Source organism: Neophocaena asiaeorientalis, unplaced genomic scaffold, assembly GCF_003031525.2.
Source record: "Neophocaena asiaeorientalis asiaeorientalis breed wild unplaced genomic scaffold, Neophocaena_asiaeorientalis_V1.1 scaffold82, whole genome shotgun sequence".
Taxonomy (NCBI): Eukaryota; Metazoa; Chordata; class Mammalia; order Artiodactyla; family Phocoenidae; genus Neophocaena; species Neophocaena asiaeorientalis.
This window is the reverse complement of record NW_020173068.1, coordinates 4983419-5006824: the sequence shown is the minus strand read 5'-3', so window position 1 is coordinate 5006824 and position 23406 is coordinate 4983419. Positions and strand designations below refer to the sequence as shown.

At 44.3% G+C, this 23406-nt stretch overlaps 1 protein-coding gene across 1 annotated transcript; it reads left to right on the top strand.

Moving 5' to 3' along the window:
• The first annotated feature begins 2886 nt into the window (after positions 1 to 2886).
• Positions 2887 to 22361, top strand: COMMD7 (COMM domain containing 7). Its single transcript, XM_024743166.1, has 9 exons — positions 2887 to 3180; positions 10211 to 10264; positions 10365 to 10467; positions 19544 to 19600; positions 19682 to 19719; positions 20187 to 20277; positions 20583 to 20632; positions 21004 to 21052; positions 21619 to 22361. The coding sequence occupies exons 1-9, from the start codon at positions 3097 to 3099 to the stop codon at positions 21693 to 21695; spliced, it is 603 nt and encodes a 200-aa protein (XP_024598934.1). The 5' UTR covers positions 2887 to 3096; the 3' UTR covers positions 21696 to 22361.
• The last annotated feature ends 1045 nt before the right edge of the window (positions 22362 to 23406 follow it).

The following is a 23406-nucleotide window of genomic DNA, read 5'->3' as shown; positions in this document are numbered from 1 at the left end:
TGGGGGCGGGGGTTCTCTAGAAGGAGGCTTGGCCCCAGGTCTGCATTTCCTGCTACAAAGTTATCTCATGAACAGTAATCACCACTCCTTTCTATCTGAGAGTGGATCGTGAAGGACAACATTGGAAAGAAAATTTTTATCTACTGTCCTTGCTAGTTGCCAACTTCTTAATAATAAAATTGAAAAACTGTAAAGACCTGAATAGGCAACCAATGGGGATTCCTTATGAGCATTATTATATTCTTGCTCAGTAGAATATTATGCCGCATTTTATGATGAGGTTTTTGTAGCATTTATAATTGAAACCAAGAATGCTGTTGTGTGAGACTTTGAAGTTTCTCTTAGGGGACTTGGAATTCTTCTCGGGGCTGAGGAATGTGGGTTAGGAGAGCAGGGTCCTCATCAGGGAAATGAACCTGCCACCGGGTTCCTGTTCAGGCTGAAATGCTAATTTTCTGGGTGTTCTCAGATCAATCATGGTCTAGTCTCTCCCTAACTTGAAAGTTTGTCATCCTAGTGCTATTTTGAACCCTGAAAGTCAGAACATGATATCCCTTAACCCTTCTAGGAATTTCTCCTAAAGAAATAATCAGATGTGGAAAATGAATTGTGTACCAGGGTTCTTATTGCCATCTTCTTTTTATAAGATTGAAAAATTGGAATACTATTAGTAACGAGCATTTTATTGAGCACTTAGCGTGGGCCAGTTGCAGAGCTAAGTGTTTTACAAGCATTATCTCATTTCATCTTTTCTAGTAGGTTGTATTATTGTCTCCATTTTTACAAATGAAAAAAGAAATGGAAGCACAGAAAGGTTAGTAATTTGCCCAAGACAACATAATGAGTAAGCAGAGGAGACACGTGTAAATGACAGCAAAAACACAATGTGATAAACATTAAAATAGAAATAATATGAGAGACAAGAGGTAGACAATGCAAAGTATTAACATTATACACAGGGTGTCTTTGGGTGCATAAAATAAAGCCCAGCATGTGGTAGGCATTTTAAAACGGTGATTATTTGTACCTCAGACTTGAATGTGATCATGACTCACCCGGGGATCTTGTTTAAAATGCTGGTCTAGGGTAAGTCTGGGAGTCTGCATTTCCTCCAACCTCCTGGGTAATGTCCATGCTGCTGGTCCAAGGACCACACTTTGAGTACCAGAGATTAAATAGCTTGGCAGAAAAATAAATAAATTAATAATAAATAAATAAATAGCTTGGCAAAGTGGGAGAGCCCTGAATATGTAAAAACCAAACAAATCACAGCGGCCCCAATGATCTGTGATGTGGAAAAAGACTGGAAAACAATACAGTTACTGTCCTACTGCGGTGTTGGGCTGCAGTTTCAAGTGAATTTCTTTCCCTTCCTCTATTTTCTGTCACATTCAATTCCACACATATCTATTGAGTGCCTCAGCACCAGTCACTGTGGGAGCAGAAATGAAGGAAATCCAGTGGTTTCCTCAAAGTTATTATTTTTTTTAAGTTAAAAATAAACACACTTAAAATGGGTGCATTTCACTGTATATAATTTATACCTGAACAAAGTTGATTTAATACTTAAAGATAATATGAAGAAATATAAGTCCCTGATAGGGGTCTTTTTTAATAGGTTAAAACTATTTTTTAATTAAATTCCTGGACAGTGAGTCAGGGGGTCTGAGTTCAGTCCCTGTCTGTCAGTCACCCGAAGGTTTACTTTCTTCCAGGTACCTTGGACTTGGACAGGTGCCCTGTATGCATTCTCAAAGCACTTTGTACTTTTGGGCATCATTTCATAATTTCACCCACGCGTGATTTTTCACGTGTGTGTGTCTACCTCCCTGACTAAACTCTGACTTCTCCCAGGCCAGGCACTGCATCTGGTTTTGTCACTGTGGTGTCCCAGCACCTGTCAGGGCAACTGCCCCACAGGTGGTACTCAGGATTATCTGTTGAATGAATGCATGAAGGAATTTGTTCATACCCTTTCCGAAGGGATTTTTAGGAAAGCATAGAGAAAAAAGTCTGGTGGAGAAAGCCAGCCAATCCTCCCCACACTCCCCCACCCCAGGTATCTAGGAACCCTCTCGCTACCCTCAAGGCTGGGCTCAGGGGTAGGTGAAGATGCTTTGGGGCTTGCAGGGCTCAGGTCTTAGATTCCAAGGAGCATGTCTTGGTTTTCTCATCTGTCCAGTGGGGATCAGGGTAATTAATACTTATCTCGGGCTGCAAGGGGTCCTTGGGAAGAGAGCATGGGGGTTAACATGTTTCAGGGGCTGCAGTGATTATCACTGTCTCAATAATCTCCCCCACCAACCTGACCACCTTCCTGCCTGGCACTATCACACTCCTTGCACTTCTTTGGGTCAGTGTTTCCTTCACTCCAGAGTTTCTCCAACTCTGGTCTTTGGGAAGTTGTTGGAAATGCAAAATTCTCAGGTTCTATCCCAGGCTTTTCTAATCAGAGACTCTGGGGGTGGGGCCCAGAAATTGGCATGCCCTCCAGATGATGCTGGTGCAAGCCCAAGTTTGAGCTTTCACTGCTCTGCTCTGACCCAAGCTCTCCCAGAGACACTTGGCCTGCCTGTTCACTTTTCTATCCCCAGTGCCTGGCATCTAGGAGGCATGCCCTAAATATCTTCTGATGCCTAGTAACGATGTTAATGATAGCAGCTAGCCATTGGTTGAGGACCTCCAATGTGCCAGGCTATCTTCTATACATTTTAAGAGGGTGAGCGCATTTAAGGCGCCACCCCCGGATTCATTTTACGGATAGTGAAGCCGGTTCCGAGAGGCCAAGCTCTGAGCCCAGGGGGAGATCACGCAGGGAATCCCGCGTTTCACCGCTGTGCTGCTCAGCGCCCTGGACGGGGCATAGCGGTCGCGGGTATCCAGGGCTCCGCAAGGGCGCCCCTGCCCCGCCCCACCCGGGGTCCGCGCGCGTCAGCGGCTCGTGAGGGCGCACCCGGAACCGGTCCGAGAGGAGCTCGGCGGCGGCGGCGGCCCGTGGCGAAAGTGCGGCTGCGGAAGCGCGGCGAGGCCGGCGGCGCGAAGGAGGAAGTCCGGGGAGGCGCGGGAGCTGGCGGTCTGCGGCGCCGAGCGGACGCCATGGGCCGCCTGCACTGCACGCAGGACCCCGTGCCCGAGGCCGTGGGCGGCGACATGCAGCAGCTGAACCAGCTGGGCGCGCAGGTGGGCCGGGCGACCGCGGCGCGGGATCCGGGCGGGGGCCCCGGAGGGGATGGCGGTTTAGGCCGCAGCCGCCCGCTGTGCGTTGTGGCGGTAGGGGGGGATTCTGGGAGGGGCTGAGGGGAATTGGGGTCTCAGGCCAGTTTTGAGGGCCGAAAGATCTCGGGAGGCCTAAGGCCAAGCTGAGGGATCCCAGGGGGATCTCGGGGACCCAGAAATGGGACTGGGGGACTTCTGGGGGTCCTGGAAACCAGGAGAGTTTGCAGGGTCCTGGAAGGGGGGCTGAGGGGAGTCTTGATGAGGCCGAAGGGAGTTAGGAGGACCGAAGTAATAGACTAAGGGCTGATGGAGTTTGGGGGAGCCGTGGAATTTGGTGGGCCAGGCGAGGGACTGAGACATTTTGTAGGAAGGCCGGGGATCTTAGGGAGACTTAGCCAGGGGGGTCTTAGCATCTCGAGGAGGCTGAAGGAGCCTGGAGTGGGGGCAGGTCATCAGGGGGTGGGATGTGTGTGTAGGTAATGGCCAGGCCAGAATGGCTCTGTGGGCAAGCGATGACATCCTGTCCTCGTCGCCACTCCCATCCGCCCCAATTAAGGGAGATACTGGTAGTCCCCAAGGAAAGAAACCATGTACCCTACACAGTAGAGGGCGGGTCCTTGATGGTAGTGGAGCTGGCAAAGGCTTTTTCTCACTATTCAGGCTGCAGGTGCCCTCCAGTCAACCTTGACATCTTCCTGCTCCTGTGCTGGTTGGGATGCCCCTTTCATACCACTAAGTCAGACAAATTAAGCAAGTTAAAATGTCACTTCTCACCACCACAGCAAAGGTGCATTTATTTCCCCCACTAGGTTGTAACTTCCCAGGAGGTGGGGCCCCTGTCTTTCATCTCAGCATCCTCACAACTTACTGTTTTCTCATGAAGTAACACTAATTGTAATGCCAGTCGTGTTCTACGGCTTCAGTGTCCAAGAAAAGTGAACTGCAAGCCTCAGGTCTACTTTTACATTTTCTAGCAGCCACATTTAAAAATTCAAAAGAAACAGGAAATGAATATAATGTGTTTTCTGTAATCCACTGTATCAGAATATTATCATTTCAATGTGTAACCCACATAAAGTATATCTGAGCTATTTCACTTTTTGGTACTGAGGTTTCTGATTCTAGTGTGTACTTTAAAGCGCATCTGAAATTAGCCTTTTCCAAGTGCTCAGTAGCCACACATGGCTGGCAGCCACTGTATTTTACAGCCCAGTTCTAAGTGCTTTTATGTGTATTAAGTCACCGAGTTCTTGCAGCCACCCTAGGAGTCAGGTACTATTACCATTCCCATTTCACAGATAAAAAAAATGGTTCAGGGAAATCAATTGACCTGTTTAAGGGCAGTCAGCCAGGAAGTGGTGGAGCCAGGAATTCAGGACCGGACACCTGACTTCAGATCCTGGGGAATTAAACACACTAGAATAGAGCTTTGTAGGTGATCTCCCCAATCAGGTAGTTTAGCTTGTACTTGTTTATGTATTGGGGCTTTCTGAAAGACTTCCATTTGGAGAATAAAAAAGATTCTGCTGCTAAAAAACTTTTTTTAAAGCTTCTGGATTGTATGATCTCTAAGGTTACCTCCAACTTGGTATTCTAAAGATAATCCACCTCCTTTAAGGTCAGAGCTGGACTCATTTTCTAACCTTGAAATGCACTTTAAACCTTTACCTTTGTTTTTAATACAGAAAGCTTTTTCCTGATGAGCAACTTATCAGAGTCCTTTGGGCCATTTTTCCCCCTTTACTTGGGTGATCAAACTTCCCTGAGTAGCCACTCTGTTAGCTGAACTTACTTTGAAGTCGGAGGCCCAGGCCTCAAGGAGAAAAGGAATGATTGTATTAATGCTGGCATCACCATTTATTGCTTATTCGGTGGGTATTTATCTGAATGCCTACTGTGCACCAAATAGCCACTAAACCGAGTGAGATTTACAAAGGCTTGATGAATGAGGCCTCTTGTGCTGGGGAAGTTGTGATCTGCTGGGGCAGGTCAGAAAATGGAGACATGGTACAGCACTGAGTGGATCTGCATGTGCTCTCTGATGCTGTGGACAGTCCTAGGTAACGTAATCACTAAAAAAAAAAAAAAAAAAAAAAAACCACTGTTAGAGTGGTTATGAGAGGATATTCAGAAAAATATAAAGAAGAAAACAAATGGTCTACAGTCTCTCACCTAGCAACACACACAGAAAATTCAGACAGTATTCAAAGGTATAAAATTAAAACACCTATTTCTCTTGAAATAGAAATCATTTTGATAGTTTCTCATGTATCTTTATAGAAAAACAAGTCTGCAATCTGCCATCGTATGTATGGGTATCCTTTCAAAACTTTTTTTTACACAAAAGGGAGTGTGATATTCCTTGAAACAGATCTAACATAATTTAACCAGTCCCCTATTAATAGACACGTAAGTTGCTTTCAGTTTTTTACTTTTAAGAACAATGCTGTCAACAAACTGCTTTGTGTGTGTCTGGGTTTACTTTTTAGAACATCTCTGAAGGGTATACTTCTTGCAGTGGAATTACTAGGTCAAAGGGTCTGATTGTTTTAAAAAGTAGATATGGATTTTGCCAAGTTACAGTCCAGAAAGGTTGCCCCAGTTTATCTTCTCAACAGTGTGCAGGCATGTCTGTTACTTTCACCAACACTGATGTCATCAGACTTTTAGTTTGAAGATCTGATAAGTGAAAAATTGGTATCGCCTTGTTTTGCTGATTTGCATTTCTCATCTGGAATGATCTTGAGAATCTTTTCATATGTTTAACTGGTAAGAGTAGTTAAGATTTTGATTTCATGGATATTCATGAGCAGGTGAGCATTCCAGGGAGAGACAGCTATGCAGGTACAAAGGCAAAGAATGGGGAAAGTGTTTAGGGAAGATTCATTCAACAAATACTTACCGTGCACTTACAATAATTAAGGTGCAGTTTACCATACAAAGCTGGAGGAGGAACCTTCTCTGTTAAGACAGGTTTGTGTTCCTTATCAAGATTGAAAATTCTAAGTGCCCCCAGGTGAGGTTCCAAGAGGGAGCCTCAGAACTTAAGAATTTGGGTAGGTCCCTTTCTTGTTGGGAGTGTCCTGGTATCTTGGCAGGGCTTTGAGGATAAGGAGGTTTTGGAAGAGTGGAGATAGGGATGGGGGTCGGTAACAGCCTACAGACCACAGTAGCTTGAGGCCCCTCTTGAGAGGCAGGGATGAGACCACACAAGGAGCCTGAGCCTGAGTGCTAGGCTGAGGCCTGGAAATGGAAAAGCAACTGGAGGCCTTCTCAATCACCCCATTTTTTAAAAGGCCCCAGGTGGCATAGCAAACACGGTTTGCCAAAGATCTGACAGTTCCACAGATCTGCAGCAAAAAAATAAATAAAATAAAATAAAACTAAAAATGAAAGAAATAGAGGAAAACACAGTTTGAGGACACATTCTCAAGCCAGTCTTGACTGCTCTTGTTTTCACTATATCAGCATTTGGGCAAGGCTGGTACCCAATATCACAAATACTGCAGAAAAACAGCCCCTGGACCAGCATTGGTTAAAGTGTTCCCATGGAATATCCATGAAGTTTTGAGAAAGCAGACACCTCTATGCCATTGGATAGTGGGAGTGTAAATCTGTGCGACTTCTTTGCAAGGCAATTTGGCAATATTTTCTCAGAATTTAAAATGCATATATCTTAGAGAATAAACTAGTGGTTCCCAGTGGGGAGAGGGGAAGGGGGAGGGGCAAGATAGGGGTAGGGGATTAAGAGGTACAAACTATTATGTAAAAAATTAATAAACTATAAAGGGCTTCCCTGGTGGCGCAGTGGTTAAGAATCTGCCTGCCAATGCAAGGGACACGGGTTCGAGCCTGTGCACCACAACTACTGAGCCTGAGCTCTAGAGCCCGCAAGCCACAGCTACTGAGCCCACATGCCACAACTACTGAAGCCTGTGCGCCTAGAGCCCGTGCTCTGCAACAAGAGATGCCACGACAATGAGAAGCCCGCGCACCGCAACGAAGAGTAGCCTCCGCTCATCGCAACTAGAGAAAGCCTGCGCACAGCAATGAAGACCCAACACAGCCAAAAATAAAAATAAATTAAATAAATAAATAAATAAGCTATAAGGATATATTGTACAACACAGGAAATATAGCCAATATTTTATAAAAACTATAAATGGAATCTAACCTTTAAAAATTATGAAATACTGTGTTGTACACCTGGAACTTATATAATGTTGTACTTGAACTACACCTCAACATAAAAAATGCATATATCCTTTTGACCTAGGATGCATTTTAAGAATATATCTTTTTCTTTTTTTACCGCACCGTGAGGTTTGTAGGATCTTAGTTTCCTGACCAGGGATTGAAGCTGGGCCCTCGGTAGTGAAAGCTCAGAGTCCTAACCGTTGGACCTCCTGGGAATTCCCGAGAATATATCTTATAGACATACACGTCACAAAGAAATATATGGGAGGATATTCATTGCAGCATCGTTTACATAACACCAACAAACACACCCATTAATGTTCATTTCTAGGGAAATAAATTATGCTAAGTCTTTACCAGTTGAATGTCATGCAGTTGTTAAAAGAACTGGGTAGATTTATATTTGCTGACATGATTGATCTCTAAGATGTAATTGAGTGAAAAAAAGGTGAGGTGCCGGGAGTGGGTTCCGTATGATCCCATTTGTATTTAAAAGAAATTAAATGAAAATAAAATGATGGGAAGGCCACAGAGGTGTTAGCAGTAACTACCCTGGGGAGTGTGACTAAGGTGGGAGGGGGCAGGGAGGGAGCAAGACATTTTATTTTATATTCTTTTATGTTAGCTGGGTCTTTTTAAAACCTTCTGCATATATTTTATATTTTCAAACGCTAGTTTTATATTTTAAAATAGAATACATTTTAGAATAAAATAATACAGAGCCTTGCCAGGGGTTTACATGGAGTTTAGTGTCATGGGAAAAAGGGCAGATGCATTTGACAGTCATATTGCACGTATAGCTTTGGGGGCTCTGAGCTGAAGTATCTAATCTTTGTTTAAATGTTATCTTGCTTCAGGAAGGTGGCTCCATTGGCATAGTGACTTTAGTTGTAGCTGTGGGAATTGCTACCGTTGGTTTAGCCTCTAGCCTGGCGCTGTACTGGAGGCTTTGCATGTGCCAATTAGTACTGTTCTGGAAGCTATGTACTATTACCTTCATTTTCCCAATGAGGACTGAATCACAGTGAGGCTGAGTGACTTGCCCAGGGTCACACTGGGTGGTCAGCAGAACAATGATTCACATCTGGGTCTTTTAAACTCTTGTGTGTTGATTTTCCCCACTATGCCACATACACTGTGTCCATTGGGAGGGAACATGGGAAAGTAATGACATGTGTCTCAGTCTGCTTGGGCTGCTGTAACAAAATACCACAGACTGGGCAGCTTGAACAGCAGAGGCTGGTGATTCCAAGATCAGGGTGCCACCAGATTCAGTTCCTGGTGAGAGCTCTCCTCCTGGCTTGCCTTCACGCAGTGTCTTCATGACCTGTGCCTCACAGAGAGAGCTCTGGGGTGTCTTCCTCTGCTTACAAGGGCACCAGCCCTATGCGAGTAGCGCCCCACCCTTATGACCTCATTTAACCTTTGTCACCTCCTCACAGCCCCTCTCTCCAAATACAGTAATACACTGTGTTTGGTGTTAGGACTTCAACATATGAATTTGGGGACACACATCTATTCAGTTCTTAATAATATGGTACTGATAAAGAGGTTCACATGCACAAAAGAATAAGAGACTCTTCTAAGACAGTGTATAATAACATGTTAAACTTTACTGTTTTGTCATATACTCAACAAGATGTTTATTGTGGGAGAAGGAAACCCAGAAAACATGGATAGACAAAACAGAAGAAAATAAAAATCTTGCCACACAGAAGTAACTGCTTTCAAAAGCAAGGTAGAGAAAAAGTTCATATAATATGTTACCATTTGTGAGGGTGAAAATGGGAGAAATGTATTTGAATTGACATGTTTGAATAATAAGTATGTGAAAGTATAAACAAAAAGGGAAAAGAAAAAAAAAGTAACTGCTATGAATGTTCCAGTGATTTTCCCTTTCAGGTCTTGTGGCGGGGGAGGTGTTGGAGGGGTGGTATTTAGACCCTTGAGATGTATGTGTGAACATGTGTGCATACACTCACCATCTCTCAATATGTATCTCCTAAGTATCCCAATAAGATACATGAGTTTTTCAGACAATATAGTGGTACAGATAGATTGACACTGGTGGTGGGTATTGTGAATATTTGTAACTTTTTTTTAAATTGAAATATAGTTGACATACAATATTATGTTAGTTTCAGGTGTACTACACAGTGATTTGACATTTGTATACATTATGAAATGATCACCGTAAGTCTAGTAACCATCTGTCACCATACAAACTTATTACAGTATTATTCACCATATTCCTTATGCTGCATATTACATCCCTGTGGCTAATTTATTTTGTAACTGGAAGTTTGTACCTCTTAATCCCCTTAGCCCGCTTCATACCCCACCCCTCTCCCCTCTGTATCTGTGAGTTTGTTTTTGTTTGTTTTGTTTTTCAGATTCCACATATGAGTGAGATCGTATGGTATTTGTCTTTCTCTGACTTATTTCACTTAGCGTAATACCTTCTGCATCCATCCGTGTTGTTACCAATGGCAAGATTTCATTCTTTTTATGGCTGAGTAATATTCTGTTGTATATACGTACCACATCTTCCTTATCCATTCATCTGTTGACGGACGCTTAGGTTGCTCACGCGTCTCGGCTGTCGTAAATACTGCTGCAATGAACATTGGGGTGCTTACATATTTTCAAATTATGAATGTTTGTAACTTTAGGGTGATCAAAACAGGTATCAACATCTGTGTGTTCCTCTTCTCTCTTAAGGGGCTGTAGTAGGACGGGATGTGGGAACACTGACCCAGGAGTAGAATTTTACTGATGTTCTGTGTTCTCTTCACAGAAGTTCTCAGCCCTGACGGAAGTACTCTTCCACTTCCTAACTGAGCCAAAAGAGGTAAAGTATCTTGTGTTAAGGAGCGTTCCCGAGTGTGGGCCTACAGTCCTGAGATGCTTAGAAAGTGAAGGCCTGGTTTGTGCTGTCCCCTTCTCTGCAGGTGGAAAGGTTTCTGGCTCAGCTCTCTGAATTTGCCACCACCAACCAGATCAGTCTCGGCCCCCTCAGAAGCATCGTGAAGAGCCTCCTCCTGGTTCCAAATGGTGAGTAGCCTCTCCCGGCAGCCAAGGCCAGAGACATTACTTGAACATTCCCTCAATCCACTGAGTTGGCAAGTGTGCTCTGGGCACTGAGCCAGAGCGTTTGGTAGTGAACCAGACATGGGCGGGACTGCAGTCTAGGAAGGGAAGCCAGGTAAACGGATAGCCATAGGAGAGTGTTACGGCGGTCTGCATCCCAGCTTCCATGCCCAGACTTATCTGGTCCTCTGCATGATAGGTGCAGAAACTGAGAGTAAGAATTTAGAAACTTTTATGACAATTTGATGAAGTCTCTTCAGTCTGTTAATTTTTTTTAAATGGGGCTTTTTTTAAACTGTGGTAAAATAATACATAAACATGTAACTGACCATTGTAACCATTTGGGCCGTATATTTTGTATGTGTTTTTTCAGTTCTAGGAATTAATTTTCATTGTATTTTACAAAAATATCAGTCCATGATGGATTGAAAAATTTTAAAGGTAGGTCTTCTGCTGCAGGTAGTCTGAGAAGCAGGGTTTGCCTTAGAGCAATCAGAGAAAGTGTCTAGTCAGAAGGGAGGTGATCACAAAGGTTGAGCTATAGGGCCGTCCGTAGTAGTACTGTTTATGACGGAGAAAAATTAGAAGCAAAATAAATAAATAAATAAATAAATAAAAATTAGAAGCAATCAAATTACCCAGCAGCTAGAAATTGGTGTAACGAGTTGAGGTCCATTGTTAAGAGGGGAGCATCACGGTGGTCAAGAATTCAGTTTGAGTTAGTAGGACCTGAGTGGGAGTCTGGCCTTTGATAAGTGGTGTGACTTTGGCTAAGTACCTGATCTCTTTCAGCCCCTAGCAACAGCCGTCCCCCAGCAGTTGGTCCCCTCCATCTAAGCTGGTTTCTGGTGTGTGCATGGAGTTGTTTTGAAGATTACTTAAGATAACATAAATAAAATGCTTAGCACAGTACCTCAGCAAAAGGTGGTTCTTATTTTTCAAATTATGTAGTAATTTAAAAAGATGCTGTTGAGGAAAATGTAATGATACGGAAAACCTTTCACAGTATTCTGTTGAATACTGTCTGCCACCGTCCTATTTTTGCATTAAAAAAAAAAAGTTAACTGTGGCTCTATCTGGGTAGTAGGACTGCAGGTTGTTTTAATTGTTTATTTTTAGCTATGTTTTGTCTAAAAAGTTGCAAGAATTAATTTGGCAATTTAATTAAAAGTTAATTTTATTTAAAGAGAGACATGACCTTTGAGCCCAGTCTTAAGGAATGAATAAATGTCAGCCGGCCTGAGAGGAGATAAAACAGCATCCCCAGTTTGCATATTTTAAAAATCAGTAATAAGCTGATCTTCCCAAGATCTCAGCTCAAAGGTGCATTAAAAGGTGGGTGCTTAAAAAAAAAAAAAAAAGTTGGGTGCTTGATTTGTTTGTTCCTGTCGGGCCTTCTGTTATATCTTAGTGCAGATCCTTTCCTTTGCCGTGTCTTGTGATCAGAACATCCCTGAGGTTTCCAGCTGTGAAATTTTATGATCCTCTGTTTGTGCAGTTCTTGCACTCTTTGCCCTCATGGCAGGTTAAAGCATGAGAACCACAAGGCTGGATGGGAACTTGCAGTCTTTTTAACACAGAAATAAATTTTCATATAAATTTATTTATTTATTTCAAATAAATTTTCAATAAAACTGCAGAGCTCTGGAGAGTCAAAGGGAAAATCCCCTTTTACTCTCATCCCACTCTTGTCTCTAGGAATAATCACAGTATAATTTTGGTGTATATCCTTTTTTTTTTTTTTTAATTTTATTTATTTATTTTTGTCTGCGTTGGGTCTTTGTTGCTGTGCACAGGCTTCCTCTAGTTGCAGCAAGCGGGGGCTACTTTTCGTTGCGGTGTGCGGGCTTCTCATTGCGGTGGCTTCTCTTGTTGTGGAGCATGGGCTCTAGGCGTGTGGGCTTCAGTAGTTGTGGCATGCAGGCTCAGTAGTTGTGGCTCGCAGGGTCTAGAGCGCAGGTTCAGTAGTTGTGGTACACGGGCTTAGCCGCTCTGAACCATGTAGGATCTTCCCGAACCAGGGCTCAAACCCGTGACCCCTGCATTGGCAGGCAGACTCTTAACCACTGTGCCACCAGGGAAGTCCAGTGTATATCTTTTTATATATAAAATGATAATAAACCATAGAATTGCTCTGCGGCTTGCATTTTTTCATACCTAGTACATCAAGGAGATCTCTCCACATCAACTTCATTCTTCTGATGACTGCAGTGTACCTTGGACTGAATGTATCTTCTTTTAGTTAATCCATTTCCTGTTGCTGGACATTTTAGTTCTGACTCTTCACTCTTAGAAACAATATCACAGTGAACGTCCTTAGGAAATCTATGTTCTCAACTTACGTGAGCATTTCGTAGGACAGGTGCCCAGAGTGCAGAACCAGGAGTACTTATTCTCTTTATTCTCATTGTCTAGCCTACACCTGTAGGAATGGGGAAACCTGTGAGCTGTTCTGGATACTGGTTTTTCAGGAGATCTCTGTCTGGTGTCCCTGCCTCCATTCTTTCCTGTCCTTCTCATCTCTGCTCCCCACCACATTCCATCCTGCCAGATTGCCTTAATCCCTCCTAATCCTAGCGCTCCAGCCTCTGTTCTACCTCTTTCAGAAAGTCTTCCCAAACCATTTCAGTCCATGGTGAGCTCCCCTTCCTCTCAACAACCGAGATAGGTTCTTTTATCTGAAGCTCTCATTTTGGACTATAATCATTCTGTTTTCTGTTGATCATGCTGTTTTGTGTGTGTCTATCTCGTGGCCCTAACAGACAGTTCTTTGAAGTCAGGGGCATGTCTGTACTACTTTCCTAAGCCACAGTCACAAGTAAAGTGAAGACATAGAGCAGGAGATTTTAGTACATGCTAGGTGAGTTGAGCTGAACTTGGGAGACCCTGTGATTCTCCCAGGGGATGCTGGGTGTATATTCTTCAAGCAGGATTGATTATCCATGTTTATAGCAGACTGCTTTCTATAGATGCAGAGAACACTGAGGTATGCTGAGTTCCAGGGATGGGCTTTGCAAGCTCACTTGGATTTGAGTCTTGATCATATCACCTAATGTAGCTATTCGGCCTTGGACAAAGCGGCCTCTTGGCGCCTCAGTTTCTCATCTGGAAAACGGAATAATAAGAGCAGTTTATGGTGTTGGCATTAGGGATGAATGAGCTAGTACAGTGCTTGCTGAACTTCAGCATTATTTATTGATTGTTCAGTTAATTTCAGTCCTTTGCCTCGATATCAGATCATCAGGTAAAACGTTCCTTCCTTCATCTAATGGAGAGGATCTGAATACACCTCTTGACTATTTAATGTCCCAAAGCTTTTCAAGCTTTTCAGGTTCTAGAATGGAAGTCTCAGGTTTGCTGTACTTCCCAGTAGCTCTCAAGAATTTCTTTTACTCTTCTTTTTGTTCTCATGCAATCTGCCTTTTCTCTTCCTGCAGAGTTTTTCTGCTTGGATTCTCCATTTCTTCCAGAGCATCTCCTAAGCATCTGAGGTAGCTTGTAAGTCTCTTGGCCTCTTCCTCATCCCTTGGCCTGATGTGCCATTTTCTTTTCCTTTTTTTTTTTCTGCACTGCACGGCTTGTGGGATTTTAGTTCCCCAACCATAGATTGAACCCGGGCCCTCGGCAGTGAGAGCATGGAGCCCTGACCGCTGCACCGCCAGGGAATTCCCAATGTGCCATTTTCTTTTCAGTCCCAAAGGCTGCCATCCCAGAACTAGTTCTTAGCCCTTCATGCCTTGTTACGGCAGCACCATCTCCTCTTCTGTTCTCCCATCCCAGATTCCAGTTTGCCCTGGAGTATAGTACAACTTGGATCCTTGGACCCTGCTGTTCCTCTCAACTGTTTGTTTTGCATAATAAATTCTGTAGTCCTTAACTTGGCATTCAAGGCCTTCCCCAATCTAGTCTGAAGTGTAAGGCCCTCATTCTCTTCCCCTTCCCTCATCCTGGTCCTGCTTGTGCAGTAAGACCTCACTGTAGAAGTGCAGCTTGTTAGAGCTGAAAGGATCTCGAGAACTCTTCAGATCAGTCTTCCCCAGATTGGTGTTTTCATCCAGAAAAGACTTCAGTGGCCAGACAGGGTCATAAAATACTGTCCCCGCACCAGCCTTGGAATCTTGGAGAGTCACACACACATTAACATATCTCAGGCTCTGAAAAGTCCTGCAGTAAAGCAACCTGCTTAACCAGTATCTGTGAAACAGTTAACCATGGACCTCTTCTTTTTTTGGAGGGGGGGAGGGGGGCAGGGGGAGGGTCAAGTAAAAGCTTTGTAAAGTGCTGATCTGGTCTGATCTTTGTATTGGAGATAAAGAAACAGAGCCCTAGAGAGGGGAAGTGACTTAAGATCTTACAGTGGAAAAGCTGCTGCTAGAACCTCCCTTGATTAGCTCAAAGGTTGTGGGGTTTTTGGTTTGGGTTTTTTTTTTTGTTGTTTTTAATGTTTTTCTTTTACTAAGTATTTAATTCTTTTTTTTTTTTTTTTTTTTAGTATGTAATTCTTAAAACCACCTGAGATCAACCTTTATCATCCCATGGACGAATTGCTTCATCTGTGCCCCACTAATTCTCCTCATTGCTCTCCAAACTGGACTATTTTTACACAAATCTCAGATATCATATCGTTTCATTCAGTTCATTCAGTTCCTAGTTATGTATCTCTAAAAGATAAAGGACTTTTTCCCCCTTATCAAGTCGCTGTGCAATTATCGTATCTAAAATCAAAATATGCAGTCAGTGTTCAGACTTCCCCATTGTCTCGTACATTTTATTTGTAAGTGGCGTTCTCATCAGGATCCCAATAGAGGGCCCCCACCTTGCATTCGGTTCCTAGGTGGCCCTTGTGTGCTCACTTGTCACTGTGGCTCCTTCACAGCTCTGAGACCTTGAGCCACATCACTTAACCACTCTGACAATCAGTTTCTTCAGGAATAAAATGGAGCTAATACTAGTAGCTCATACATTGTTGCAAGAATCGAGAAAGATGGCAGTCTAGTGGTTAGGACTCACGCTTTCACTTCCGGGGCCAGGTTCAGTCCTTGGTCGGGGAACTAAGATCCCACAAGCTGTGTGGTGCAGCCAAAAAAATTAAAAGAAAATAATTTAAAAATTAAAATAAAAAAAAACCATTTCTTCCCAAAAAATGGAGAAAGATAAATGTAAAGCGCTTGCTTCAATAATGAGTGGTAGCTACACTGCCGCTGGTATGATGATTGATTGTCATTATCATCATGAGTTGTCTCCTAGAAAAGATCACAGATAACTTCACAGTAGGGCCATAATTTAAGTGGTTTTTACTTTAATACATTGCAAGATATCTGGCCCTTGTGGGTACTCAGTAACTGGTTGTTTTTTAAGAAAAGGTGATAACTCCCTTTCCCCACTCCTAAAGGAGTCTGTCTGGCTGGGCCAAAAAAGGAATAATCGGCACTGAACAATAGTCACAAATGGTATTTAATCAAACGTTGAACTAAGTTCCCCAGGGTTCCTGACCTTACCCTGCTCTGTTACTTTTCTCTGTGGCACTTTTCAATAATACTCTATATGGCTTACCTACTTGTTACATTATTGTTCTGGTCTTTCTCCTCCCAAAAGATTGTGAGCCTCAGGAGAACAGAGGTTGTTGCCTATTCAGTTCATTGATGTATTCCAGGGTCCAGCACAGTGCTGGCACATAGTGGGTGCTCAGTACATCTGTGTACAGTGACCGTGACCTCTGTTTCCCCGTGAACCTCACAGGGGTGGATTCAGCTGGTCAGCCTTCAGGGTCAGTAATGGCTGAATGAATGGGGCTCACTGTGCTCTCCCATCTGCTTCCTCCTCCAGGGCTCTTCACCAAGGCTTAGTTCTGTTGCTTGGGCTTCCCTTATTATACTGAATAAACTTACATAGATTTTGGCTGGAAGAATAGTGTTTGCTAATTTTCCAACTGTTTCCTGAAACCCTCACCCTCACATACACTTCTGTCTTTGTCTTGTCACCCGTCCTATTTGATGGCAATGGGGGTTTGCCTAAGGCAACTGTTCCAGTGAAAAGTGGAGCTCAAGGACTTTTATAAACCATCCCAGATGGTTATCTGTGTTTAAAGGACATTCTCAGATTTCCCCTAGTGACATGTTCTGGTGACTCCAGGCCTGGAGTTCAGAGTTTTCTATCTGACATAGGGTCAAGGCTGCAGGCCTGTCTTGCGTTTAGGACAAAGGAATCACCAAAGGAAAAAGCTGAAAAAGAAGCTAAGGGCTTGAGGCCTAGCACAATGCAAATATATATATACATATGTATATTTCTAAAGTATGGCTCCTGCCTGCCCCAGGTAATGAGGTGACATCAGGACGGAGAGCTTGCTCTGGCCCCTGCAGCTTGGTAGCCTCTGTTGTCAGTCACTGTCAAGGCGTGGCCTTGGTACCGCCTCCCCGACAGCATCTCAGAATGACCTAGAGTGGAAAGAGCCTGGGTTTGGGGACCCTCTGGCCTGTAAGCGACTTTCTCTGCCACTTGCCAGCTGTTGTGGCCCTGAGCAATTCATATAATTTTTTTTTCTTGGCGTGGGGGACATTTCTTTTTAATTATAGAAAGTACAAGAAAGGAAACAAAAATGGCTCACAATTTTACTGTCTTCACATAAAAAAACCAGCGTGCAGCTAGAACATTTTTAAATGACACAAAGAAAAAGTCCCACCCAGTCCCTTTCCCAAAAGATATCCACTCTTAAGTTTTTTGTGGATATGTTCAGAAAAAATATGCCTCACATCTGTCTACTTAGCTATAAGATAAGGATATAATTAAAGCTAGAAATAAGAATAGATAATATATACTTCTTTATTTATGCAAAAGGGATTACACTGTGCAGACTGTTCTTACCTTTCCTTTTCTTCTTTCAATTATATTTTGCAAATAGGCACATCAAGAGCTACCTTATTCTTTTTAAAGGTTGCATAGTATTCCATTGTATGGATCCTTTCATTCAGTATGTGCTTACTGAGTGCCAACCAATGAACAGCGCCAGGCACTTTTTTAGGAGCTTGGGACACAGCAGTAGGCAAAATGGACCACGTCCTTGTTCTCAACAAACTGACATTTTAGTGGGAAAATGGACAATAAATATGTAACATAAAGTTGGGTAGTTATAAATGCGCTGCAGAAAAGTATACTTGAAGAATGGTCAGGGATCCTTTCAGAGGAGGTGCGATTCAAGCAGATTCCAGAATGAAGTGAGGGAGTGAGCATGTACGTATTTGAGGAAACGTGTTCCCAGCAGAGGGAACTGCAAGGGCAAATGCCTGGAGGTAGGAACCTGCCTAGCAAATGACAAGAAGAGCTAAGGGAGGGGAGAGAGCATAGGGTTCTAAAGAGGGCCAGATCCTGCCAGGCATTGTGAGAGCTTTGGATTTTACTATGAGTGAAACAGGAGCTATTAGAGGGTTTTGAGCAGAGGGGAGACATGGTCTGACCTAAGTTTTAACAAAATCACCTCGGCGCCCAGGCGGTTATGTGGATGCACCAAAACCAACGTGCTGTTGCTGACATTTCATCTCTCCTGCCCACATTGCTGAAGAGCTGCCCACGTAGATCTCAGTGTATTTGGGGGCATAGCTGCAGTTGAGTTCTTGGCAGTGCAGTCGTTGACTATGGATTTGCCAAATCTTCTCCCCCAAAAGCTTGATCATTCTGATCTTTAACTTCCTGGTAAATTAAAAGTTACCATAATAATCTCTACTTCAGAATATTTTGGGATCATCAAACAGAATATTGGATTTGAACTGGATATAAACTAAGGAGCAGCACCCGTGGTAGCCAGGAGTTCTTTGGAGTGTCTGGAATGTAGCCGCCTTCTTGGAGAGCTTTTATGGCCAAGGTTTCCTGGGGTCTTGCCTTTTTTATTTCCCGGTGGTTTCCTTGCTCGGTCTGATTTTGCAGATAAAAGATTTCCTCCCTTTGTTGACATGGTTTATTTTGCAGGGGACAACAGCCTTTAGGGTTGTTTTTCTGGAGTGCGATGGGGGCGGAGGCTCAGGTTTAGGGTGTTACTTCGGGGCCCTCCCTGGATGGTGGTGGATGTCTTCTTACTCTTTGATGAGTCATCTTCTGGAAGACTAAGAAGTGGAAAATTTTAAAGCCGCTGCCAGATCGTGACTCGAGGCTGTAGCCTGCGGGTTAAAGGTTGAGAAGCCCGGACTGCTGGTAGCAGTTTGTTCTCAGGAACTGGGAGGCTGCAGGCAGGACAAAGCGGCTCCCACGGGGAGGGGGCTCCCAGGGCTCCTGGGGGCAGGTCCTGATAGCCCCTCTGCAAGTGACTTGGGAACTGTAGAGGCCAGACTGCTTAGTCCACCTGGGTTTACTTCCTGAGGGCTGATCTCTGCGGCAGGCTGGCCAGTATGTAGATGGGAATGGTGGTATGATCTGCCCTGACCAGTGCTGTGGCCCCTGGGCCCGTGTGGCTGTTGAGCACTGAGGAACAGAATCGTACATTTTCTTTAATTTTAATTCATTAAAAGTTAAAGAGGGGAATTCCCTGGCGGTCCAGTGGTTAGGACTTGGCGCTTTCAGTGCCGAGGGCCCAGGTTTCATCCCTGGTCGGGGAACCAAGATCCCCGCAAGCCTCGTGGTGCGGCCAGAAACAGAAAAATAAATAAAAAGAGCCACGTATGGTCAATGGTTATGGATCACACAGCGCAGCTCTGGGCTGTTACCCCGGCACCCTGTCTGACCTTGAACTCCCTTGCTTGGCTCCAGGAGTCTGTGGCCTTATTTCCTCAGATCAGGTGCCCCATCCCCAAGTCCATACAGTCTTTTCTTTTGGCTCTGACCTCATCCATACTTTCTGGAGGGGCCAACACGTGTGTGGCCCCAAAAAAGCCCCAAAATGTGCTGCCTCGTTCTCCCGGGTCTCGGGGGCGCCTTCCTCCCCGACTGGACTGAGATGGAGCTGTCTGCTCATTCCTGTTGTCATCCTGGTCACTTAGGTTGCGCCCATTAAATACTTACTGCTAGCTGATTGATTGATTTGCTCTCTTTGACTGATTTCTCCCCTCCTTCCTAGGTGCCTTGAAGAAGAGTCTCACAGCTGAGCAGGTCCGGGCTGATTTCATAACTCTGGGTAGGTGACCACCAAGGCTGCTCAGGGTGACAGGCCCTGCAGCCCTTCACCGTGTTCATGTCTCCTTCTGTTCTCTTATAGGTCTCAGTGAGGAGAAAGCCACTTACTTTTCTGAAAAGGTATCATAATTCCTCCTAATCAAGGTTAATTAAGATCGCTTGCTTTTATTTCATGAAAAGAAACAAATGGAAAACGCTGACTAAGGAAAAACCGTCAGTCATCCGTCATGTGTCATCTCCCAGCTTAATGTTTTTCATTTGGTTTCATGCAAATGACAGACATGTAGCTTTTAAACAGCACTATTCAGTGCATCTCTAATTTTTTTCCCTCTGATTTGACTGAATATAAATGTCATACAGTTTTTGTTCCAACCTGGATTAAATCTTGGAATAAAAGAAAACATTTAAATTGTCTCCTGCCCCTCTTGACTCCCCCCAGCCCCCAGATCTGTGCACATAGGCCGAGCCCTTCGTTCTGCATGCTTACCACTGTCTGTATAAAGACTAAACATGCTGTGTTGGGGGCGGAATGAAGAGGGGGGATTTTTTCCCATTGTTATGACTTTGGCTTTTTGCTTTTGTTCCAGTGGAAACAGAATGCCCCCACCCTTGCTCGATGGGCCATAGGTCAGACTCTGATGATTAACCAGCTTATAGATATGGAGTGGACATTTGGAGGTAACTAGTTAGAGCCAGTCCTGGGTCATTTGGGTGATGTAGGGTTGGGTGGCAGGGGCTTTCAGATGACTTTGCTGGGGAAGAGGTGTCCTTGGTCCCCCAAGACTGTTGGGTCCAGCACCTGCTTCTCTGTGTCGCTGTCAACATTCGGCAGCTCTTCCTATCCGCGGGTCTCAATAAGTTCACTTCCTGAAAAGCACATTCTGCTGGCCCCCACATGGCTTCTGCTGTACAACTTACAAGATTGGGGTCTTCAGGGTGAGTCCTCAACCAGTCACTTACTGGTTTTCTCTTTTGTGTCACAGTGACGTCTGGGAGCAGCGAACTGGAAAAAGTGGGAAGTATTTTTTTACAAGTAAGTCTTCTCCTGATCTCTGAAAATTGGGAGATTTTTGACTTGGTATTAAATCTACATCGGGTTTCTTTAATATCCAGTGCCTTGTGTATCTCAGAGCAATGTGGTCAGCCAAAGATGTAGTCACTAACACGCTTACTTTCAGATTAATAGGATCGGGATATTATTCTTGAAAGTTTGATTATTCATATAATCGTGGAAATTGTTAGAAGTTTTGGTGGTGGACGATCCAGACTGCTCCCTAGTAACTCTCAAGTGAGATGCTGGATACTTTGATGTTTACGTGGCAGTTCAAGTTTCAGGAATTTCTTTGCCCAGTTGTCATCATTTTAATTTAAATGTTTTCTTTCTCTTTTTCCTTTTTGGATCAGTTAAAGTTGGTGGTTAAGAAAGGAAATCAAACTGAAAATTTATACATAGGTGAGTCCAAATTCCCATTAGAGCTCCTTCCCTTTTTCCATGTTTTCTTCAGTCATTGGGCTTGTGAAGCCCGCCACCAATCATTTTTCCAGAAGAAAAAGTCATAACCAAGCTGTGGAGTCACCATTCTGCTGCCTTTGCTCTCATAAATAATAAGCCATCAGCAGGTTGGAGACCCCACAGTTTGAAGACTTTTAGACCTTTTTGCAAAAGGGAAAGGGTGAGGTAGGAATGGCGAATATCGAAGAGCAAGAAGCTCTTGCTGTAGGAGCCACTACTGTCCTGAATGACCCCCTTTCATCCCTTTGTGCTGGGGAGTTAATGCCATTTTAAATCCCCCCCTTCCTTTTTTTTTGTGGAGCTGAGAACTTTCTATGTTCAAGGCTTCAGTTCTTTTTTTTTTTTTTTAAGGCTTCAGTTCTTTATTGTGATCAATTACCTGTCAAGAACTGCTTAGAGGTACTAAAGCAAAAAAGAAAAAGAAAGTCTCCGGGTGGAAATTCATTTTCTTGGATGATTCTGTGGAGTTGGAAACACTCACCTGAAGCTGCATTTTCTCTCCCCAGAATTAACCTTGCCTCAGTTCTACAGCTTCCTGCACGAGATGGAGCGAGTCAGAACCAGCATGGAGTGTTTCAGCTGATTTCTGTCCCCCTGCATCTCCACCTCGCCCCCTCCCTGCCCCCTCCTCCTCCCCCATGACTGCTCAGAGAGGCCGCTCGCTCCCAGGCCTGTGGCCGCTCCTTTGGGCCTGCTTGCCTCTTGGGAGCCCAGGTGCAAAGGTTTCTGAAAAACAAAGGATTAAGTACTTAAGGAGCCTGATAGGCTGGTCCTGAAGAGTCTTTGTTGAGGGACCCTCCACGACCTATCTCCCAGGTCACGGTTTAGATATTCAGAGAAGCGATTGCATCTCAGATGCAGGGGAGGAAATAAGTCGAGTCACCTCCCTTTCAAAGTTCCAGAGTAAACAAATGGTCTATCGCTCAAGATACGCACTGATGACCTTCCCCCGCAAAAGAACGAGGACTTATTTATGGCTGAGGAAGAGGTGGACTCCGTGAATGACACACGGGGGAGCCCCCAGCGGAGTTTGTATGTTTGTGGTGGTGGTGCTTTGCTGATCAGTCTTTAGTGGACACCTGTGTAAGAATACCTGCTGGGTCTGCTCTGAAAAAAACTGAGGCTTCACTTCAGGTTTTGCCCTGTTGTGTGTAATGAGGTGGGCCTTTTGAGGCGATTTCAGCTTGTTTTGGTTCAAGCTGACCTTCTCTGGTGGTTAGAAGAAGAATAAAAAAGGTTCTGAAGAACAGGTCTGCATCTGGCCGTCTCTATGCATGGATTAAAGAGTCACCTGCCTTTCAGAGAGCTAGTGCTCTTATCTTCAAAAATTATCTTCCTGGGCTTCCCCGGTGGCAGTGGTTGAGAGTCCGCCTGCCGATGCAGGGGACACGGGTTCGTGCCCTGGTCCGGGAGGATCCCACATGCCGCGGAGCGGCTGGGCCCGTGAGCTGTGGCCGCTGAGCCTGCGCGTCCGGAGCCTGTGCTCTGCAACGGGAGAGGCCACAACAGTTAGAGGCCCGTGTACCGCAAAAAAAAAAAAATTATCTTCCTGATTTTGGTGAGGGCCCTGGGTCTTCAGTGAAATTTGCCGTGGTCCAAAGTGGGAATTCGTAAGATCAGTTCAGGGGAAACTGAGGTTAAAAACATCATAAAAAGCGGAGTGGATGAATGCTTTGTGTTCAGTACCACCCTGGCACGTAAGTTCTCCTCCTACCTCTCCCCTTCCCCTCAGAAATTTTCCAAACTTTTGAGTAGATTATACATGCCCATGATTCAAAAAATACATTGTAGAGTAATTCCTTCTCCCACCCCACTCCCCACTTACCTAGTTCCCCTCCCCAGAGGGAACACCTGTCATGAGTTTATTCTGTGTTCATGCATTTGCAAATACACAGGCACTGAGTTTGACTTTTCTTCCCACACGAATGGTAGCATACTGTATACACACCGTGTCCTGCACCTCACTTTTTCCCACTTGGAAATCATTCCACATCAGAACAGAGAGAGCAGCCTCATTTTTTGAACAAATGGATGATTTATTTAACCGCTTTCCTGCTGATGGGTGTTTGGGTTGTTTCCATTCTTTTTTTTATATATAAATTTATATATTTTATTTATTTATTTTTGACTGCATTGGGTCTTCGTTCCTGTGTGTGCGCTTTCTCTAGTTGCAGCAAGCGAGGGCTACTCTGTTGCGGTGCACGGCCTTCTCATTGCAGTGGCTGTTCTTTTTTCGGAGCACGGGCTCTAGGTGTGCAGGCTCAGTAGTTGTGGCTCGTGGGCTGTAGAGCACA